The 20,119-nt window shown below is 44.1% G+C and overlaps 1 protein-coding gene and 1 long non-coding RNA gene across 4 annotated transcripts in view; one reads left to right on the forward strand and one right to left on the reverse strand.

The window, feature by feature from the left end:
- Positions 1–20,119, forward strand: part of LOC135186987 (uncharacterized) — a 54,528-nt gene that overhangs the window by 13,084 nt on the left and 21,325 nt on the right. The window lies entirely within an intron of this gene.
- Positions 758–20,119, reverse strand: part of UGGT1 (UDP-glucose glycoprotein glucosyltransferase 1) — a 68,374-nt gene continuing 49,012 nt past the window's right edge. For all 3 annotated transcript variants that reach the window (XM_064165241.1, XM_064165239.1, XM_064165240.1), the window contains 13 exons: positions 19,473–19,662; positions 18,430–18,588; positions 15,107–15,192; positions 14,095–14,179; positions 12,861–12,949; positions 12,326–12,430; positions 11,005–11,089; positions 9,098–9,280; positions 6,928–7,088; positions 6,365–6,479; positions 5,593–5,709; positions 5,115–5,274; positions 758–4,282 (listed from right to left, as the gene is read on the reverse strand). In XM_064165241.1, coding sequence (XP_064021311.1) covers positions 4,257–4,282; positions 5,115–5,274; positions 5,593–5,709; positions 6,365–6,479; positions 6,928–7,088; positions 9,098–9,280; positions 11,005–11,089; positions 12,326–12,430; positions 12,861–12,949; positions 14,095–14,179; positions 15,107–15,192; positions 18,430–18,588; positions 19,473–19,662 — 1,561 coding nt within the window. In that variant the 3' untranslated portion in view covers positions 758–4,256. The remainder of the gene's footprint in view (positions 4,283–5,114; positions 5,275–5,592; positions 5,710–6,364; positions 6,480–6,927; positions 7,089–9,097; positions 9,281–11,004; positions 11,090–12,325; positions 12,431–12,860; positions 12,950–14,094; positions 14,180–15,106; positions 15,193–18,429; positions 18,589–19,472; positions 19,663–20,119) is intronic.

A 20,119-nucleotide genomic window follows, 5' to 3' on the forward strand; every position in this document is an offset into this window, starting at 1 on the left:
TGGTTGGGTTCAGAATTCTGTGACCTATGGCCAGGACGCCTCAGAAGGCTGAACCAAGAATGGAACTCCTCCTTTATTTTGGGATCTCTTACATCCCATCTTTCCCTACTGCTCATATGCACGTACTTGCAAGCCCTGTTTCCCTGGGTCTTGTCTTTAGTAACCTAGTGACTGTTGGCCTGTTGTAACTTCTGATCAAACATAGACCAGCTCTTCCCTCTTACACAGTGTGAAACTTAATCAAATAAAGAATACAGTCTTGGGCATGGTGAAATTGAGAGCAGTCCTGCAGAAGAGGACCTGGGGCTACTGGTGAATGAGAAGCTGGGTGTAAGCCAGCAATGTGCACTTGCAGACCAAAGGGCAAATCACATCCTGGACTGCATCAAAAGAAGTGTGGCCAGCAGATCAAGAGGTAATTCTGCAACTCTGCTCTGGTGAGACCTCATCTGGAGTAGTGTGTGTCCCAGCTCTGCAATCTGTAAAACTGACTAGAGGCACATTTTAACATTATTAGTAGGTAGGGTGGAAACAAAGATACAAAACTACCTCAACTATCAAAGACTTCCATTATGTCTTTCACAGAAGTGTATTGGGTAAGGGGTTACTTTAATACGAGACAAGACTGGCTTGGAGGAGAAACTCCTTTCCCTTCTAGAAGCATTTCAACACCAGAATAAGTGCAAAAACATCCTGTAAGCAAATCCATTAAAACATCAGCTAATGGACTAAAAGTAACTGACAGGAGAGACAAGGGTAAAGAACAGAAAAGACTTTATTGTGGTAGACAATCCCTATTGTTGCCACTGTATTGGGAAACTCACTGTAATCTCAGTTCAGGTAACATTGAGCAGAGCAGGACTCCCACTAATCACTAGGGACCAGTGCCACACTGGGGTACAGTATATGCTTGAACAGATTACAGGACATGTGGATATGCAAAACGGTTTCTATTTCAAAAAGTTTTGGTTCCTAAGGTTGTGCCTGGATATTTACTGCTTTGTACATGTCCCACCCCTTTCATTTCCTTTACAACCCACCCCCCAAATAGCTTAATGAAAGAGAAAACCTTAAAAACTTAATTCTTTGCTATTTCTTTTTCTACTAAGGCAGTGAGATCTTTCTTTTAGAATGAAGTACTGGGTGCTTTCCAGTGTAAACCTTTCACCAGGAGCACAAGCTGTTTGCATCCAGAGATAGGAATTGTCATCACTTTGCCACAGGAGTGGCCTTTCCAGTCTGAAGGATCTAGAATTGTGGTGTGACCTCTAATCCCATGCTGTTTCCTTTCTCAGTCATACTACTTTACAGGAACAGACTATCAGAGGCACAATCAGAAGCAGCTCTGTGTCAGTAATCATCTTACTCTGAGATTTTTTCCTAGATGAAGCTGTCAAAAGATATTTCATTCAAGGCCCAGTTGAGCACCATGAGCAGGCATATGCACAGATCCAAAGTGACTCTTCTCCTGTATGATTGTTATTCTTGTGTGCAAATAAATACTGGCTTCCCAGGAAGAAATGGAGTAGTTCAGTCAGAATGATTACTACCATGTGCGTTTTACAATATACTCAAGAACAGTTACAGCACTCTTAAGAGTACTGCAAAAGGTAAGAATCATCTCACAATCCAGGATTCTGGTTTCTTTATCTATCAGTTGTGAGTTAGATCTATTCCTTTAATAAGAGCTGAGCAGAAGAGCATGGTCTCTGTTAACCAGAGGGAACAAAAATACTCTCCCTAGCTTGCTGGATCTTATAATGCAAGCCAAGAGAAGCCTGCACTGCAGGCATTTAACAGAGATGCATGAACATAGAATGGAGGAGCAGAAGTTAAAAAACACAACTGACATTTCATTTAAAACTCTCTTTGCCATATTCAATTCCAAACAAGGCATTGAAAGTACTGTGCCAAACTGAAGAGGTTACTTTATAATCTGTCTTCCAGTTTTCAGCAGTAGTTGGTGGGGGAGGCCAAATAGAGCTCTCTAGATAGGAGGGGCTGTGTTTTGCAGAAAACTTGCACTTTTCTGCTTCTGAGGGCTTGGGCAGGTTCCTTTCCCCACCCATCCTAAGTGATCCTCCTCTACTATCTCGTCCATCCCTGGATGAAACTGGTCTAACACTGCAGCCCACCTGATTGTGTGCCAGTCCCTGTGCTGCAAGGAGGCATAAGTAGTTTGTAGGTGAATGCAGAAGTGTGATCTTACATCTGCTGTATTGCCTGCTGAAAATAGGCTAATTAACATAGTGTGTAATTGATCTGCTGGCAGGCACATTATTGGCTTTTACACTAGAAAAAAATCCTTCCAGGTTAAGTCTGGAAGAGCTTAACTGGAAGAGTTCTGATGAGAAGCATAAGCCACTTGTCATTTACAGAGCATCAGGGAGACTTTCTGAATAGCAAAGCCCACAAAATGGAAAATAACTGAGCAGGGAACTCATGCTCTGTCAGTTCAGGATTTGAATCCAGCCTCCCATGTCTGCATAGTTCACTGATGGAGAGGGGGAGATTATAAACTGTCTTCTCCAATGCTTTTCTAGGAAAAAACCAACCCCTAACCCCCTTTCGATACACCCCTCCCCACACCCCAAAGTGTTTATGCAGTGCTATTGCTTGGTGTAGTGACCTTGTCAACAGTGCCTGTAATGTGCATTTAAGGGACTCCAGATACTTCTTTTTTGTGAGTTTAAGAGTTTGGGTCAGTGGTTTGGGCCATATCTTGAGCTGGTTGGAGAAGTGCTGCTTTTCTGTTCAGTTGCCTTATCAAACAGCTAAACCACTACAACTGCTGTCTTTTGGACTCCTCTAAAACCTTTTCAGGATGTATAATACAATAATTCTAGAAGAATCTCTTCAAGCCAGGATTATTTTTAGTGTGATACTCTTACAACACATAAGGTTTACCTCTATAAAAACATGGGAGGCAGAAATGATCCTAGTTTGCCTTTTTAAAGAAACAGTGCATAGGAAGCTATATTTTACTACTAGAAATACTACTTCTTGCATTTCAGATATTCAACTTCTCAGTGTTTAGGGGAGCAGACAATAATCCTACAGGGAATGAGGGAAACAGGGTTTGAGGATGGGGTTTTTGTTGGGTGTTTTTTTCTGTTCATATCTTTGAAAATTAAGACCTGAATGTCAATGACAAAACAAGCCCAAGGTAATTAAGCCTTGCAGGAAAAACGTTTTCTTCCCTGTGCACAAAATGAAAACAAATGCAGGTAAAATATTCAGACACCCCAACATCAGATTAGGACTGCAATGAGTGCAAGCAGAATAAATCATCAAAGGACTGAGTGTGATCTAAAACTTAAGAGCTAAGAACTCCAAAGTTTTTATTGATGTGACAACATCTGAAGAAAAATAAAGTTAATGAAATTTACATGATGATAAACTTCCAAGTTTCTACAGCTTTTTCATAAACAAAAACACATTCATGAATCAGTGAACCACAGCAAGAGTAAGGCCCTACCAATTTGGCAGACTGATTTTGAACTTTGAGCAGGAAGGAAGGAGGGCACTTTGATTGAAGTCAGATGGGCTAGGATGAACTGAGCTGTCAGATCCAATGTTCCGCTCCCGTTGTAAGTTTAGGCATCTGTATCTGGATGGGCATTCAAAGAGATTGTGATAGCTTTACAGTAAGCCAAACCTTCAAGAGTTGGGCAGTAAATGAAGACAGAAGATAGAAAAATCTAAGTAATGCTGGATTTCTTACAAAAATCGAGGGCATATTGAACAAATCTGAGAAGCATTTGTGACCACTTGAAAACCTGCAGATAAAACAGCCTCCCAAATTCAAGGCGTGATTCTTAGCCTTTTAATGATACCTGCAAAAATTAGCTCCATCAGTGGAGGTTAGGACTTAGGTTCTAGCCAATGCCTCAATAGGTCTGCGATTTCCAGGCTCTCAAGTTAGATCTGAGACTAACAGGATCTTCATCAGTGGTGGAGGCAGCAACAGCTGAAGAACAGGCTCTGGCTTTTCCAGTGAAGTTCTGTTTCTGAAACGCTAACTTCCATCATGGGCTCTTTTATCTCCACCACAGGTGCAAAAAAGCCAGTAATGCTAATTCCAGCAATCCAGATCCTATTTCATATGCAGAAATTAACCCAAAGGCAAGTAATAAAAATGCATACATCATCCCATTCAATTATTCAGCAGTTTTGCAGACATACCGGGAAAAAACCTAGCTTTCAATATAAAAATTGTCTATGAAACAGTCTTAACTTGAATTTTTCTCCATGGATCATAATTCCACATGTGCTGCTGGATCTGTAAAAGAGGGAACGAAAAAAAATGAGCATTCCATTGCCAGCTGCCAGATTGGGGTTCATATACTAATTTTCAACCCAAAAACTTGTTCTTTGCAATGTTACCGCTTAGCGGAGAACAATTCATACCCATTGTGTATAGCAGCACTTTAAGGGTTAAGATAAGGCCAAGCTCTTAAAATTGCAGAGCAATGAGGGTCTTTAACAGAACTGGAACAAGTGTGCAACAGAGCTCTGTCCTCTGATTCAGAATCAGGTTAAGCTACACCAGCTTTGCTCAGCAAGGCCTTTCTGTCCCATTAAAATCATAGAATCAACCAGGTTGGAAGACACCTCCAAGATCATCCAGTCCAATCTATCACCCAACCCTATCCAGTCAACTAGACCATGGCACAGTCTCTTCTTCTTGAACACCTCCAGGGACGGTGCCTCCACCACCTCCCTGGGCAGCCCATTCCCATGTCAATCACTCTCTCTGTGAAGAACTTCTTCCTAACATCCAGCCTAGACCTACCCTGGCACAGCTTTAGACTGTGTCCCCTTGTTCTATTGCTGGTTGCCTGGGAGAAGAGGCCACCCCCCACCTGGCTGCAATGTCCCTCCAGGTAGTTGTAGACAGCAATAAGGTCACCCCAGAGCCTCCTCTTCTGCAGGCTGCACACCCCCAGCTCCCTCAGCCTCTCCTCATAGGGTTTGTGTTCCAGGCCCCTCACCAGCTTTGTTGCCCTTCTCTGGACACCCAGCAAGCCCTTGCATGGTGCAAGCCTGTAGTGAAAGAGCACACAGCTTAAGCCCAGAAGTCACAGAAGTAGGGAAACAGTCTGAAAGATTACCATGTGTGTGTTGTCCTGGCACATTAGCTGGTGTTCTCATTTGTTTTTCTTTCTGGAAATGACTCTGGAGCAGTTTGATTTCTTGATCATAGTCCTGCCATTCTGGAACTATACGCATTGCTGCTTGCAACTTGGGCTCTTTGGTCATTGGGTTATTACACTGCAAACAAAACATACAAACAGTTCAGATGATGCCAACAAAAAGGTTTATCTGCTGAATAGAGGTGTGCTTCCCTCTGCTGGAATTAATCTGATGTTGGTGAACAAATGCCTGTGCTTTAGCTAGGAGGCAGTGTAAAGTCTTCCCAAAGCCATCATAATGCCACTGCTCCAGGTAAGAGAAAAGTAAAGCAGTGAATGAAGTGAAAAAATCAAAGTAACAATACAGGATGAAGTGCCTACATCTGATGTGGTGAAGTGCCTCTACAACACTCTATCTCAGTGTGACATGAGAATGAGGGAGCCAAGCTGCACTTACCAGATCAATGGTTTTTGCTCTCTTCTTTGAGGAATCATCACACCATGTTTCACACCACAGCCACTCCTGTGGGAGTGATTTAATTGGCACCTGATGGATCATGTTGTTAGGCAAATCCTGTTTGGAAGAATAAGCGTTAGTAGCAGTTTCCACAGAGTGCAGAGGGGGGAGGAATAATCTTCTCCAGTAGATAATACTGAGAAGTTGTAAAGAGGTTTTTTTCTAGTGTAGATAAAAAGGGATGCATCAGTCATTCATTTCATTCCAAACAAGTCCTTTGGAAAAAAGCCTGCATACTACAACTGTTAATCTTATTTGGTTGAAAGTTAGTTAATAAATGGTATTACATTGCTAACATGAATGCAGTATCAAACCTGCATTGGAACAGGTTGGAAGACTACTCTCAGTTGATTAAAGCCATTGTGTTATTTTTTTCCATCCACATCAGTACAAGCCTTAGCAGCATGGAAATAAGTCAGTGCAGGCTAAAGTATTTGGAGCTGGATAGCTCAAGAAACAAGTACCCAGTTGTGCTACGTGTTTGTCTTGGACTGCACTGGATAGTTTGATAGTCTTAAGACATGTCTGAACAGGCCTTGCTTCCACCAACCAGTTACATTTGACACTAGCAACAACTGCCTCGTTTGAAGGCAGGCTGTCATGGGACAGCCCCTGGCATCTAGGCATGACTGAAGTGTGGCCAGGAAAGGAGAGCTCCCATAGTGAAATCATACCCAAGTGAAATGAAACAAAGCAAACAATAAAAACACACCTGATCAAGGTTGGACAGACTGTTAGGATCCTGACTAAGACCCTGATATTGTCCTCTGAGTCGATCTCCAGCTGCTATCTTTCTGAACTTCTTCAGATCCACAACATACAGAGCACTACATGAAGATGATGCAATTAGTAATGACATTTGACTGATGGGTAACTTACTGCTGCCCCAGCAGACCCCAAGATACAATCTGCTAAAACAATCTCTTGGTGACACTACTTCCAATTATCTAATACAAGGCAGATCTAAAAAGGTCATGGCATGTATGACAAAAAGGTGTCACCAAATCCATCTCAGCTTTACTGTCAGGCAGTGCCTTCTTCCAACACTGTTATTAACAAATGAAGATGTCTGGTTAGTTAACACTCCAGTTGTTCATCTGTACAACTTAGAGCATGCTAAAAGTAACTTCAGTGCTTCAAATGGGCTATAGGCAATGGAACAGTGGCAACGGTAAGCTCACTGCAGTCTTACATGCCTCGGCTAGTTCACTGCTAATGCTGAGCACTAACAAAAGCTTTCCCCCTCTTTTGGGAAAGAGCTGACTTCTCCAGTACCTGATGTGGTATTTTCTTCCAGCTAAATGGCTTGCCCAGTATCCTGATTTCCAGAACCTGTAGCCATCCATTTCTCTTCGACTGTCGCAGAAGGGAGTATATCCATAAGGAGCACCATCTAGGTTGAAATCGCGTAACTCCTTCAGATCCGTGCGCACGATCTGCAGGGGAGGCAGGAGTTACTGAAGGGAAGGGCAGGAGTTACTGAAGGGAAGGCAGGAGTTACTGCAGGGAAGGCAGGAGTTACTGCAGGGAAGGGCAGGAGTTACTGCAGGGAAGGGCAGGAGTTACTGCAGGGAAGGGCAGGAGTTACTGCAGGGAAGGCAGGCAGGAGTTACTGAAGGGAAGGCAGGCAGGAGTTACTGCAGGGAAGGGCAGGAGTTACTGAAGGGAAGGGCAGGAGTTACTGCAGGGAAGGGCAGGAGTTACTGAAGGGAAGGCAGGAGTTACTGAAGGGAAGGCAGGCAGGAGTTACTGCAGGGAAGGGCAGGAGTTACTGAAGGGAAGGCAGGAGTTACTGAAGGGAAGGCAGGCAGGAGTTACTGAAGGGAAGGGCAGGAGTTACTGAAGGGAAGGCAGGCAGGAGTTACTGCAGGGAAGGGCAGGAGTTACTGAAGGGAAGGCAGGAGTTACTGAAGGGAAGGCAGGCAGGAGTTACTGAAGGGAAGGGCAGGAGTTACTGAAGGGAAGGCAGGCAGGAGTTACTGAAGGGAAGGGCAGGAGTTACTGAAGGGAAGGCAGGAGTTATTTTTATTTGGAGAAGCCTGCCATGGGGTATTCTGAAATACTTGTCAGGATTTGGTTCCAACTGAGCAAACTCTTATCCCACACAGCAGAACAACTGCCAGTGACACTCAGCAGTCTTTCGCATTATGTACGTGTAGTACAAAAACAGAGCACAAAAGGTCTTGTCCCCCCTGCCCTTAGAGCTGGAGCAACTAAAACAGAGCTTAAAAATAATCAGACAGGGCTTGGCTTGACTGCTGAAGTACCAAATTGTTACTTAATTAGCAGCAAGAATTCTCACTGTACATGAACTCTGTGATCCTTCATATTCTTTCCTCTTGAAAGTTTGCAAAGCTTTCAGGAGCGAAGGCTTTTTAGTGTCTTTGACACAGGTTCTGCTGCAGTAAAACTTCTCTGAAACTACTATTTGGGGGGGGGGGGGGGGGGGGGAAGTATTAATATTTCTTTCAGAAAACTTGAAAGTTTGCAAAGCCTTCAGGAGTGAAGGCTTTTTAGTGTCTTTGACACAGATACTGCTGCAGTAAACCTACTCTGAAACTACTATTTTTGGGGAGGGGGGAAACGTATTAATATCTCTTTCAGAAAACTTGAAAGCTTGCAAAGCCTTCAGGAGTGAAGGCTTTGTAGTGTCTTTGACACAGATACTGCTGCAGTAAACCTACTCTGAAACTACTATTTTTGTGGGGGGGGAAAAGTATTCCTATCTCTTCCAGAAACAGAACAAAAACTGTCAAAAAATGAGAAGAGCATAGGTGATGTTTGAGCAGAAGTTGTAATGGTTTTAAACTGCCATGGGACCGTGCTGTACCTATGCCAAAACACCTAAGGTATTTTATGCTTCCATGTTGCTAATCTGTACTGCTCAGCTTCATGCATGCTTTAGAAGGAGGATTTTGGCAGCTCTCACTGCTTGCCTCCCCAGTCTTTTCAGACCACTCAGGTACTGAGTGCATACAAAGCCTTACATAAAGTGTTTGCTTTGCAGCAGGATGTGGCTTCATGCACAAGAGATCTGCCTTCTCACTGCTCTGAAAGCCACTCAGGTGAAAGCTGGGAGGGTGTTTGGTGACTTAGGAAAATACCATATGTGGTAAGTGATCTGCAGGCTGGGAGTGCAGAGGGAGCTGGAAAATGGAAGGGTGAAACAAGAATCCATTTGGCAAAGTATCTGGAATCACAGGGAGTGAATGTGGAAAGAGACAAAAGTAAAAAGACAGGCCAACAAAACCAGTCTTTGTGGGAACAGGCAGAAAAAACAGCACTCACTGAAGCATGCTACAGTTACAGAACCAACCCTTCAGTCCTGCCTGTGCAGGGCTCAAACTTGCAACCTTTCCAACAGTACAGAAATTGTATTTGAGGACATGGTATTCATAGAGGAAAGAAGAAAGGCAAAGATGAAGCAATTCCAGCCTCTACTTACCTGATCAGCATCTACAAACAGGATTTTATCAACAGCTAATGGGAAGAGCACATCTAGGAAGAGGATCTTGTAACCCCAGATGATACGTTGCTTCTCCGTTTGCTGGTGAAGCCAGCGTGGCCATTTATACTGGACAAGCTCATACTGGAAGTTATACTTCTTTGCCATGTATGGGATGAACTCCTGCAGCAGGAGGGGGAAAAAAATCAGCTTGTTTCAGTTCAGAAAAGGAAAGTGCATTACAAGAGAGAGACTTCATCCTATAATAAGGCATCGAATGTAAGAGAATGAAACACTACAACTATAGTTTTGTTGTTACTTCAAACAGAGAAGTAACCTCAGGCTGAACAACCAACTACAAATTGTAAAGCCAGCTGTCCTAAGACAACTAAATATTTTGGCATTTTTCCCCACACAGTTATTTATGAGCCATTTTAGAGTGATCCACAGCTCCGTGTAGAAGAATGCGTTGCTCAAATCCTGTAATTTCACAGAACGGAGAATTATTGTTTGGGGCTACACAAAGAAGTGTAAGTGGGAATAATAAAATGAGAGGAAAGAATTGGGGAAAGATTTTTTTACTAGACTACCTTGGCTCACTGTCAAGTTAGTTGACATTCTCATCTGTGAGGCTTCCTGACGCAAGGAGAGTACAGGTTTAGCTAAGGGATGCTGGTAGGACATGGCCATTGGGAAGGGAGGGGGAAGCATATTGTTGCACCACCCCTGCCTATGGCTGCAGCAAGCAGTGGGGAGTGCTGCAAATCGTTTCCCCTTCAGTTCATGCCCAAAAGATTCTCTATGAAAAGGTATTTCCTAATGCTAAGCGTTGCAAATACCTGAAATTTCTGATGTCCACTTCCCTCTGGGTTCTGTTTGTTTTAAGATGCATCACATATAATCAGTATTTCCAGGTGTACTCTCATCTAGGGCTGTATCACTGCATGTGTACTCTAGTCAGTCCTAAACACAGTTTTAATGCTGTCTCCTATGTAGTCTTCTCCAAGCCTAGTCCTTATGTATTAGCTGTAGGTTTGTAGCCCTGAATTTCATCTTAAAATCTACACCTTCGTTGTCTGAGTCACCAAAAAACAGCAGTTCAGATTCTTTCAAGTATGATTTTCTTACTGTGTGCTCTTCTCCTAAGTATTTGCCTTCAGCAGGAGTTTACTGTCAACTTGTCTTGTCCCAAAGCTTTCTAAGTAGAACCATCAGCTTATACCATCTTCATGCTTTGTTAAAAGATGTACAGATGACAAGTAACTGTATATATGTTCACACAGTAGTATGATGCACATCTTGCAACCTTTCATAGATTCATAGAATGGTTTAGGTTGGAAGGGACCTCAAAGATCATCCAGTTCCAACCCCCCACCATAGACAGGGACACCTCCCACTAGAACAGGTCGCTCAAAGCCACATCCAACCTGGCCTTGAACACCTCCAGGGAGGCAGCAGCCACAGCCTCCCTGGGCAACCTGTGCCAGGGTCTTACCACCCTCACTGCAAAGAACTTCTTCCTAACATCTAGTTTGAATCTCCCCTCTGCCAGTTCAAACCCATTCCCCCTTGTCCTCTCATTACAAGACCTTGTCAGTAGTCCCTCCCCAGCCTTCCTGTAGGCCCCTTCACATACTGAAAGGCCACTCTAAGGTCTCCTCAAAGCCTTCTCTTTTGCAGGCTGCAGAGCCCCAACTCTTGTAGCCTGTCCTCATAGCAGAGCTGCTGCAGCCCTCTGAGCATCTTCATAACCCTCCTCTGGACCCGGTCCAACAGTTCTACATCCTTCTTGTGTTGGGGGCTCCAGAACTGCATTCTGCTTTCTTCTGTTTGTTTTTTTGTTTGTTTGTTGCTGTTTTTTTTTAACTTTTCCCCACCATAGAAGAAATTTGTAATTAGTAACAAACCTTGAATGTAGGTGATAAGTAGTTCTTCAGAAACCAGAACTTTAAAGGCGTCTTAGTATGTTTCAGCACAGACAACATCATTATGCTATCAAAAGAACAAAAGAATAAAAGCATTTACAGAACAATGCCATCCACTAGAGATCATTACTGTGACACACTGGTTTGCATTGTTAGAGTAACTGCAAATACATGTTGAAGTTGCATGCAACTACATGAAGAAAAAGATTCAGCTTATTACAAATTGCTTAATTTTATCTACAAAATTACTCCTCCTCCTCTCCCAAGTTCATATATTTTAACTAGTCAGGATGTATCACCTGCTGGCTTTCACAGTCCTTTGTGAACAGAATCACAGAATCAGACAGGTTGGAAGAGACCTGCAAGATCATCCAGTCCAACCTAGCACCCAGCCCTAGCCAGTCAACCAGACCATGGCACTACGTGCCTCATCCAGGCTTTGCTTCAACACCTCCAGGGACAGCAACTCCACCACCTCCCTGGGCAGCCCATTCCAATGCCAATCACTCTCTCTGCCAACAACTTCCTCCTAACATCCAGCATAGACCTCCCCCAGCACAACTTGAGACTCTGTCCCCTTGTTCTGTTGCTGGTTGCCTGGCAGAAAAGACCAACCCCACCTGGCTGCAGCCTCCCTTCAGGTAGTTGTAGACAGCAATGAGGTTACTCCTGAGCCTCCTCTTCTCTAGACTAAACACCCCCAGCTCCCTTAGCCTCTCCTCATAGGGTTTGTGTTCCAGGCCCCTCACCAGCTTTGTTGCTCTTCTCTGGACACCTTCCAGCACCTCAACATCTCTCTTGAATTGAGGAGCCCAGAACTGGATGCAGCACTCAAGGTGTGGCCTGACCAGTGCTGAGCACAGGGAAAGAATAACCTCCCTTATTCTACTGGCCACACTGTTCCTGAGCCAGGCCAGGATGCCATTGGCTCTCTTGCCCACCTGGGCACACTGCTGGCTCATCTTCAGCTACTCTCTACCAGCACTCCCAGGTCCCTTTCTTCAGATTCTTTCCAAAGCCACTATGACTTTTATAGTTTCTAAACAATAGATTTGTATTTGGCTATACTGTAGTATGACAACTATGGCAGCAGGATACCATCCATTCAATTATGTCTGTGTTGAACATGTGAATGTTAGGCAGACAAAAGTTCCTACAATACAGTAGATGCAAAATCTAGAGAACATCCAAGCTGCTGAGCAGTTTGAGCTCCTCCTATTCTTGCAGATTCTAACCTTTTTCCCTTGAGGAAAGCAGAGCACATTACTATTGGAGACCCCCAGATTAGAAATACCAAACTAACCGTAGGAATCTTTCATACAGGTGTCCTGAAGCCACAGAGAAGATATTTAATACATCATCCTTATCCTGTTTCACATCTTCGTTCTTTTGCCCTCCTGTGAATCCCCTGCAAAGGAAAATATGTTTCTGTAAGGGCCAGCTCTATATGTGAAAGAGTGCAACAGAGCATGTACATTGCTGCAGTGCTAGCTTAGTGCAGTAGAGCTCTGGAGCTGGGTGTTATCCCTGCCATGCTCGTCAGAGTGTCCTCCCACAAGGCAGAGCACTACAGACACAAAGAAGGCCTAATAGCTTAGATGTGAACACCTTATTCACTTGAAAGATTGCTGGCTGAGATGCAGCCCCCAGGTTGCACTGGGGCTAAGGGAAGATAAGCAGGTGCTAAGTAGCAGCCCAGTTCTCTAGAAACAGAAGGGTCCTATGAAGATGGTCCTCAATTCAAGCAGTCTTAGCATATAGGTATGGAATATTACAGACCTAGCTATCATCAACTAGGCTTGCAGTTTCAAGACACCTGAAGGTTGAATGAGTTTTACCATTTGAGAGATTCCCAAAATCCAGATTCATTCTCATTGGTGCCATCACTTAGTAGATCTTCATTCATCATATCTAGCTTTTTCTGAACCTGTAAAGTATAACATTGCTTTCATGAGTGGAACTACTTATTGAGCAGCTATAGAGTGTTGTTTTGACACTGCCTCTGTATCCCTCTGAATTATGTTCAGTAAGCAACAGGTAACTTAAGCTGTGTGGAGAAACAGCTCAGTAGTGAGCTGGCATTCAGAACAGCTTCCAAAGCTGTTTTCAGACACCAAAGGTGGGTTAGCCTGGATGGTTAAAATGCTTTGCTAAAAGCTGTTCTGTGACCATCTTTGATGATGGAGACTGGTAAAGAAAAGCCCTCGAAGAAACCAAACACTCTCCTGCCAAAAGAACCAACACAAAGCCTCCACCATTTTTTGTTTCCAAGAGGTATTGGCCTCTGAGACAGAAAAGGCATCAAATCATCACGAGTAAATCTTGTGATGAAGTGTGAACTGGATGCATTAGAGCTATCACTTACCTGTCAGTTCTCCTCTCTAAGCTTCTCAGCTATAATGTTGTTATCTGATAGGCAACCCTAAAAGGCAGCAGATTTCTAATCATAGAATCATAGAATCAACCAGGTTGGAAGAGACCTCCAAGCTCATCCAGTCCAACCTAGCACCCAGCCCTAGCCAATCAACCAGACCATGGCACTAAGTGCCTCATCCAGGCTTTTCTTGAAGACCCCCAGGGATGGTGCCTCCACCACCTCCCTCAGCAGCCCATTCCAATGGGAAATCACTCTCTCTGTGAAGAACTTCTTCCTAATATCCTAATATCTACCTGTTGGGTTTTTTTTTCTAATGTATTCTCAGATTGGTAAGAAATATATTGCTGGATAAGAGTAAAATAGTGTCTCAGTGGATACACTGAATGTTTATTACCAGACAGACATAGCACATACAAAACTAACTGGTTTTTATGAAGTCACAAGCACAACTGAGTTAGTAAAATGAAAGCAGAATTATTTCTTATGGGAATACAAAAGGAACAGCAGTTACATGTCATTCTCTTCTGCACCAAAAGAAACAAACCCAAATCTACAGAAAATGCTGTTACTGTGAACTTTGTGCAAGCTGCCTCAAATGTATGCTTGTAGGAAGGGATCATCAGGCCTTAATCCAAGTTCTTCCCTGCTGTCAGTCAAAGAGATTTTTTAAGATCAGCTCTGGTTTTTAAACTCACCTTCACTTTGATAATTTTGCTCTTGAAGTTGTTGAGAACAACAATAACTTCACTGGCTTCAGGTGGAGAATCTGTTCCATCATGGCTGAAAATAGAGTAAAGCATTGACCTTGACTAGAAAGCAGAAATATGTAGTAAGTTTTCAGGCTGTAAAACAGGTTTGAGACATGCAACAAGTAACAAATACATGTGTCTGAACACCAGGTTATTGTGGGCTTTGAAATGAATTGATTTCATCTCACATCAGTACAAAATGTAATTTGCTGTCCAGTTCACTGTGCTTTGGCAAGGACACTTAGATTCACATGCTCTGATGCTCACCTAGTTCAAAAGTTGCACAAGAAAACGATTTAAATATTTCTTCTCCTGTCCTCAACAAGTTCCCCATGGCACAGCAATGTGCCCTTGTGGCCAAGGAGGGCAATGGGATCCTGGGATGCGTTAAAAAGAGTGTGTCCAGCAGATCAAGGGAGGTTCTCCTCCCCCTCTACTCTGCCCTTCTGAGAGCTCATTTTGAATACTGTGTTCAGTTTTGGGTCCCCAGTTGAAGAGGGACAGGGATCTGCTGGAGAGGGTCCAGCAGAGGGCTATGAGGATGATGATGGGACTGGAGGGCATGGCTTATGAAGAGAGGCTGAGGGACCTGGGGCTGTTTAGTCTGAAGAAGAAAAGACTTAGAGGGGATTTGATAAATGTTTATAAGTATCTGAAGGCTGCCAGGAGTGGGGGAACAGGCTCTGCTCACTGCTCCCTGGGATAGGACAAGGAGCAATGGGTGTAAGTTGCAGCAAAAGAGGTTCTGCCTCCACACAAAGGGGAACTTCTTTACTGTAAGGGTCACAGAGCACTGGCACAGGCTCCCCAGAGAGGTTGTGGAGTCTCCTTCTCTGGAGCCTTTCCAGGCCTGTCTGGACGTGTTCCTCTGTGATCTGTGTTAGATAGGATTGTCCTGCTCTGGCAGGGGGGTTGGGTCCCTTCCAACCCCTGACATACTGTGAGCCTGGGATCCTACCTGTAGATTCTGTAGATATCCTCAGATCTGCCCTTTCTCAGTCTTAGAGTCCATGCACCAGGATTGGCTTTTAACTGGAAGTAACCCTGGAAAGCAAAAAGTGATTTGTTATTTTCCACAAAAGGCCAATGCAGAAACCCAATATTTTGTCAGATATTTTGACCTACTGTTTCATAGATGCAAATAGTTACTTGTAAGCCAGCTAATTAAGAGACCTATAAGGCCTTAAAACTCAAAGAAATGGAGTATGAAAAGGTCTAGCATTAGAAAGTCTGCAGGGTCTCTTGACTGGAACAGTGCAATCCCAACCTTTTTTTCTGTGAGAGATTTGTTTTCATGAAGGAATGAGTGCATTTTAAACCACTGACAACTATCCAGCAGTGCACAGAAGGTCTGCCTACAAAAGAAACTCTAAGTGAACTTTGAAGCTTTTCAGATTGGTACTTCACCTAGATCAGGAGATAGCAACATCGTTTCTATGCTACTGGCTCTCTCTTCTATAGAACCTTAAAACCTACAATGTGAAATTCAAGCATTGCATACCAGCTGAGCTTTCTGTTTCCTGTGATTGAGATTATTACAGATAAAGAAGATACAAACATTTGTAGTGATGCTTCAGTTTTGTACTGCAGCCCCAAATGCATGCAATTCAATATGTGACCCAGCCTGCTTTAACTAAAGACTATAAAAGAAAGGAAAAAGGATGGAGCCTGTTCCTTGTCTCTTCATACCCCTTCCCACAGCTGACACTTAGCTGAGGACAAGGATTCCCAGATGCAGCATGGTATACTCTGGTGCTTAGATCTTCGCTTGACTAGCTTGAAAAACTCAGTTTCACAGATTGCACGGGGTTAGAAGAGACCTTTCAAAGGTCATCTTGTCCAAACCCCCTGCAGTGAGCAGGGTCACCTCCAACTAGATCAGGCTGCCCAGAGACACATCAAGTATGGAGCAAAGCTGGAGGTGGGTAGGATCAGACTGGATGTGAGGAGGAAGTTGTTCAGCATGAGAGCGGTGAGAGCCTGGAATGGGTTGCCCACGGAGGTGGTTGAGGCCCCTTCCCTGGAGATGTTTAAGGCCAGGCTGGATGAGGCTGTGGCCAGCCTGATCTAGGGCAGGGTGTCTCTGCCCATGGTGGGGGGGTTGGAAATAGATGATCCTTGTGGTCCCTTCCAACCCTGACTGATTCTATGATTCTAAGTCTGATCTGGAATGTCTCCAGGGACAGGGCCTCAAGCACATCCCTATGCAACCTGTTGAGTATTTCACCACTCTCATTGTGAAGAACTTCCTCCTTATATCCAACCTAAATTTGCCCTGCTCCAGTTGCAAACCATTGTCCCTTGTCCTATCACTACAAGCCCTCCTAAACAGTCCTTGCCCCAAATGACACCTCCAAGCCATCAAGCTTTACTCCCTAACATACACACATGTAATGTGATCACGAATTAAGTAAGGGTCATCTTCCTCTCTACAGTAAGAGATATGTTATCATTACAGGATATACTTTGGCTAAGAAAGAGTGCTGAGGAAAAAGAAATTCAGTGTAAGAACTATAAATTAAATACTTAGCATCAGTGAACGTGGTTTCCTTGCCTTTGCTTTAGTACATTGGAAGATTCAGAAAACTTCACAGAAAGCATTTTTTCACTAACATCACCTATCAAGAATATATTCCAGTGGCTAACATCCCTCAGTGTAATTCCAGTCTGTGACCTCTCTCAATGCCCAGTGCAGACACTGCAAATAGGCTGATCCCTTCTGCAGGTAGTGGATAAAGGCAGCTGCAGGGAGCAGTCATGCTCTTGGACTTCTGGTACCTTTTATCAGCTAAATAAGTAATTCTCAGCTTTTCATATTTCATTTATTTTCTAGAACATTGACTGTTCTTGATGACTGGATAGGCTAGTTGAGTGGATAGGGCTGGGTGACAGGTTGGACTGGATGATCTTGGAGGTCCCTTCCAACCTGATTGATTCTGTGATTGATGATCTGGACCAGGGGATTGAGTCCAGCATCAGTAAGTTTGCAGATGACACCAAGCCAGGAGCAGGTGTTGATCTGTTGGAGTATAGGAGAGCCCTGCAGAAGGACCTAGACAGGCTGGATGGGTGGGCAGAGGCCAATGGGATGAGATTTAACAAGGCCAAGTGCAGGGTTCTGCACTTTGGCCACAACAACCCCAAGCAGCACTACAGGCTGGGGACAGAGTGGCTGAGAGCAGCCAGGAGGAAAGGGACCTGGGGGTGCTGGTAGAGAGTAGCTGAAGATGAGGCAGCAGTGTGCCCAGGTGGCCAAGAGAGCCAATGGCATCCTGGCCTGCATCAGGAACAATGTGGCCAGCAGGACAAGGGAGGTTATTTTGCCCCTGTGCTCAGCACTGGTCAGGCCACACCTTGAGTGCTGTGTCCAGTTCTGGGCTCCTTAATTCAAGAGAGATGTTGAGGTGCTGGAAGGTGTCCAGAGAAAGGCAACAAAGCTGGTGAGAGGCCTGGAGCACAGCCCTGTGAGGAGAGGCTGAGGGAGCTGGGGGTGTGCAGCCTGCGGAAGAGGAGGCTCAGGGCTGACCTCATTGCTCTCTACAACTACCTGAAGGGAGGCTGTAGCCAGGTGGGGTTGGTCTCTTCTGCCAGACAACCAGCAATAGAACAAGGGGACACAGTCTGAAGTTGTCTGGGGGAGGTCTAGGCTGGATGTTGTTAGGAAGTTGTTGTCAGAGAGAGTGATTGGCATTGGAATGGGCTGCCCAGGGAGGTGGTGGAGTTGCTGTCCCTGGAGGTGTTGAAGCAAAGCCTGGATGAGGCACTTAGTGCCATGGTCTGGTTGATTGGCTAGGGCTGGGTGCTAGGTTGGACTGGCTGATCTTGGAGGTCTCTTCCAACCTGGTTGAGTCTATGATTCTATGACTCTCTCTGTTGCATAGATCATCTGAAGAAAGGAGTCCCTATAGAAGTCAACTGCCCATGTGAGGTCTACAGTACCAGAGTGGACGTTCTAAGGAGTATGTTTCAGAACTGTCTGACCTTCCCAGGAAGGAGGTTGTTTAAGAATATTGGCATTGTTTTAAGATATCCCAGAAGACTCCCTTCAGCTTGCTGAGAAGGAATGTGTACATCTTGAAAAAGGTAGAAGAGAAAAAAGTACACCCAAGGTTTTAGAAACCTGTGTTAGGAATGATGTGGTGCTGATCTATTTGCAAGTAGCAGTGAAATGTAACAGCAGGTATCTGTAACCACGTACTGGAGAACACCCAGTGGTTTGTACAAGTGGTCACACTGACTGAAGGGCCACTTATTTGGTGCCAGTTTCAGTTGAATGCTTACCAAGTTGGCCATAACAATAGTATCAACAATGACAGGTGTGGTTGAAGTTCCTAGTGTAAACTGGAGTCCCCGAGGTGGCTGTCCAGTAGTAATATCATAGCAGTGTCCTTCCAGAAGCAGATACTCCAATTCATATTCTGCAGCTACAATGTTATCCACCTGCAAGGAGAAAATACTGCTCAGGTCAGCACTAGCTCCAAAGTGCAGATTTTTAGTGATTCTGTTACTCCTTAAGACAGCCATAAGTAAAACAACTAACACTTGATTTTACCAGAGGAATTTCATTAAACAAATACCTAGAAAGCCTCAGTCAGCTCCTTCAAGTGACAGACTTCACACACACATTGTCAAAGAGTGTCCCTGTGACCAAAAAGATTGGAATCTCAACAGATAAGATGCTCAGATAATTGTAAAATGATTACAACAGTCCTTCCCTTTTCTTAACATTCATTGGAGAATCTGGCCTCAAGTAAGCGTTCAGTCTGGTATCCTGTAAAAAGCATATGATAGACTCCAGAATCCTGACTCTCAATCTGTTTAAAGCTGCTTTCATCTAATATTTGTAATCTGAAATAAACATTTTGGTTTGCTCTGCATTACTCTTACAGGTACTGTCAGAAATACCAATTCCTTAGGTCCCTACCAGGCCAAAGTCAGATGTAGCCTGAGGACACTTAACCTAAGCAAAATACAAGTCTCATCTCACAAAGCATCTTCTCTTTTTGCACACCCAAAATGACAGTTTAATTGCTACAGCACCGAGATACTTGCATTGGGAATTGGAAGTTGTGCAGCTGCAGAAGTAAAGCTACTGTTTATTTGGAGGCTCAAGATGGTACTTCAAATGCCTGAAGCATTTCATCCCTCTCAGGCTTTCAGCAGGGCCTGGGGCATGGGAATCAGAGGTTTGACATGTGCAGTATTATCAGCCATTTGGTGGTTCATTTATGGCTTGACAGTTAGGTTAGGAGATTAAAAGCAGAATAAACCCTGGACAAACAACATCATTTAAAACACGTTAGGAACACATTGGTTTGTCTTACCTCCTCTAAGTAAATATTATCAAGGTCATATGGGGTTCTGACAGACTCCACCATCCAGCTCTCAGGAGTATTCAGGTTCAAAGTGAACAGTGGAGACTGAGGCATATCCAAAAACTTAGCGATTGGTCCTGGAGCCAAATGATTATCTGCCGTGAAAGAAATCTCCGGCTCCAAAACGTAGCGATAAAAGCTGGAATTGCAGAAAGAAAAGGGAAGAATGCAAACCTGCAAATATTCCACTCTCACTGAACTTGCTGATGGCTTTCCCAGGCCTCCACTGACTCCAAGCCTTTGCCCAAAGCAACACAGGTTGTGTTGACCTTAAGCAAGGCCACAGTTGTCGCGGTGAAGGACCAAACAGAACGCGCATGAACGCGAGCGAGTTGTTTAACCTTTTATCTTGGTGTGTGTCTGCACATACACACATCTACATAAACAAAAGCACCCAGCTTTTAAAGCAGTGGATTTACCATATGCTATCCACAAGGTGCCACAATTCTCTGTGGGAAATCATGCTACTATCTAAATGAGCTCCAAGTGGTAATTGAGACAGCTGATAGTGGTTTTCTGCTTGCACATTCCAACAGGTTTTACTTCCTTTCTAACCCTGGCATGGTGTGCTTGTTTGAGCCTAACTGGGATATTCT

Source organism: Pogoniulus pusillus, chromosome 26 (assembly GCF_015220805.1).
Source record: "Pogoniulus pusillus isolate bPogPus1 chromosome 26, bPogPus1.pri, whole genome shotgun sequence".
NCBI classification, from domain to species: Eukaryota; Metazoa; Chordata; class Aves; order Piciformes; family Lybiidae; genus Pogoniulus; species Pogoniulus pusillus.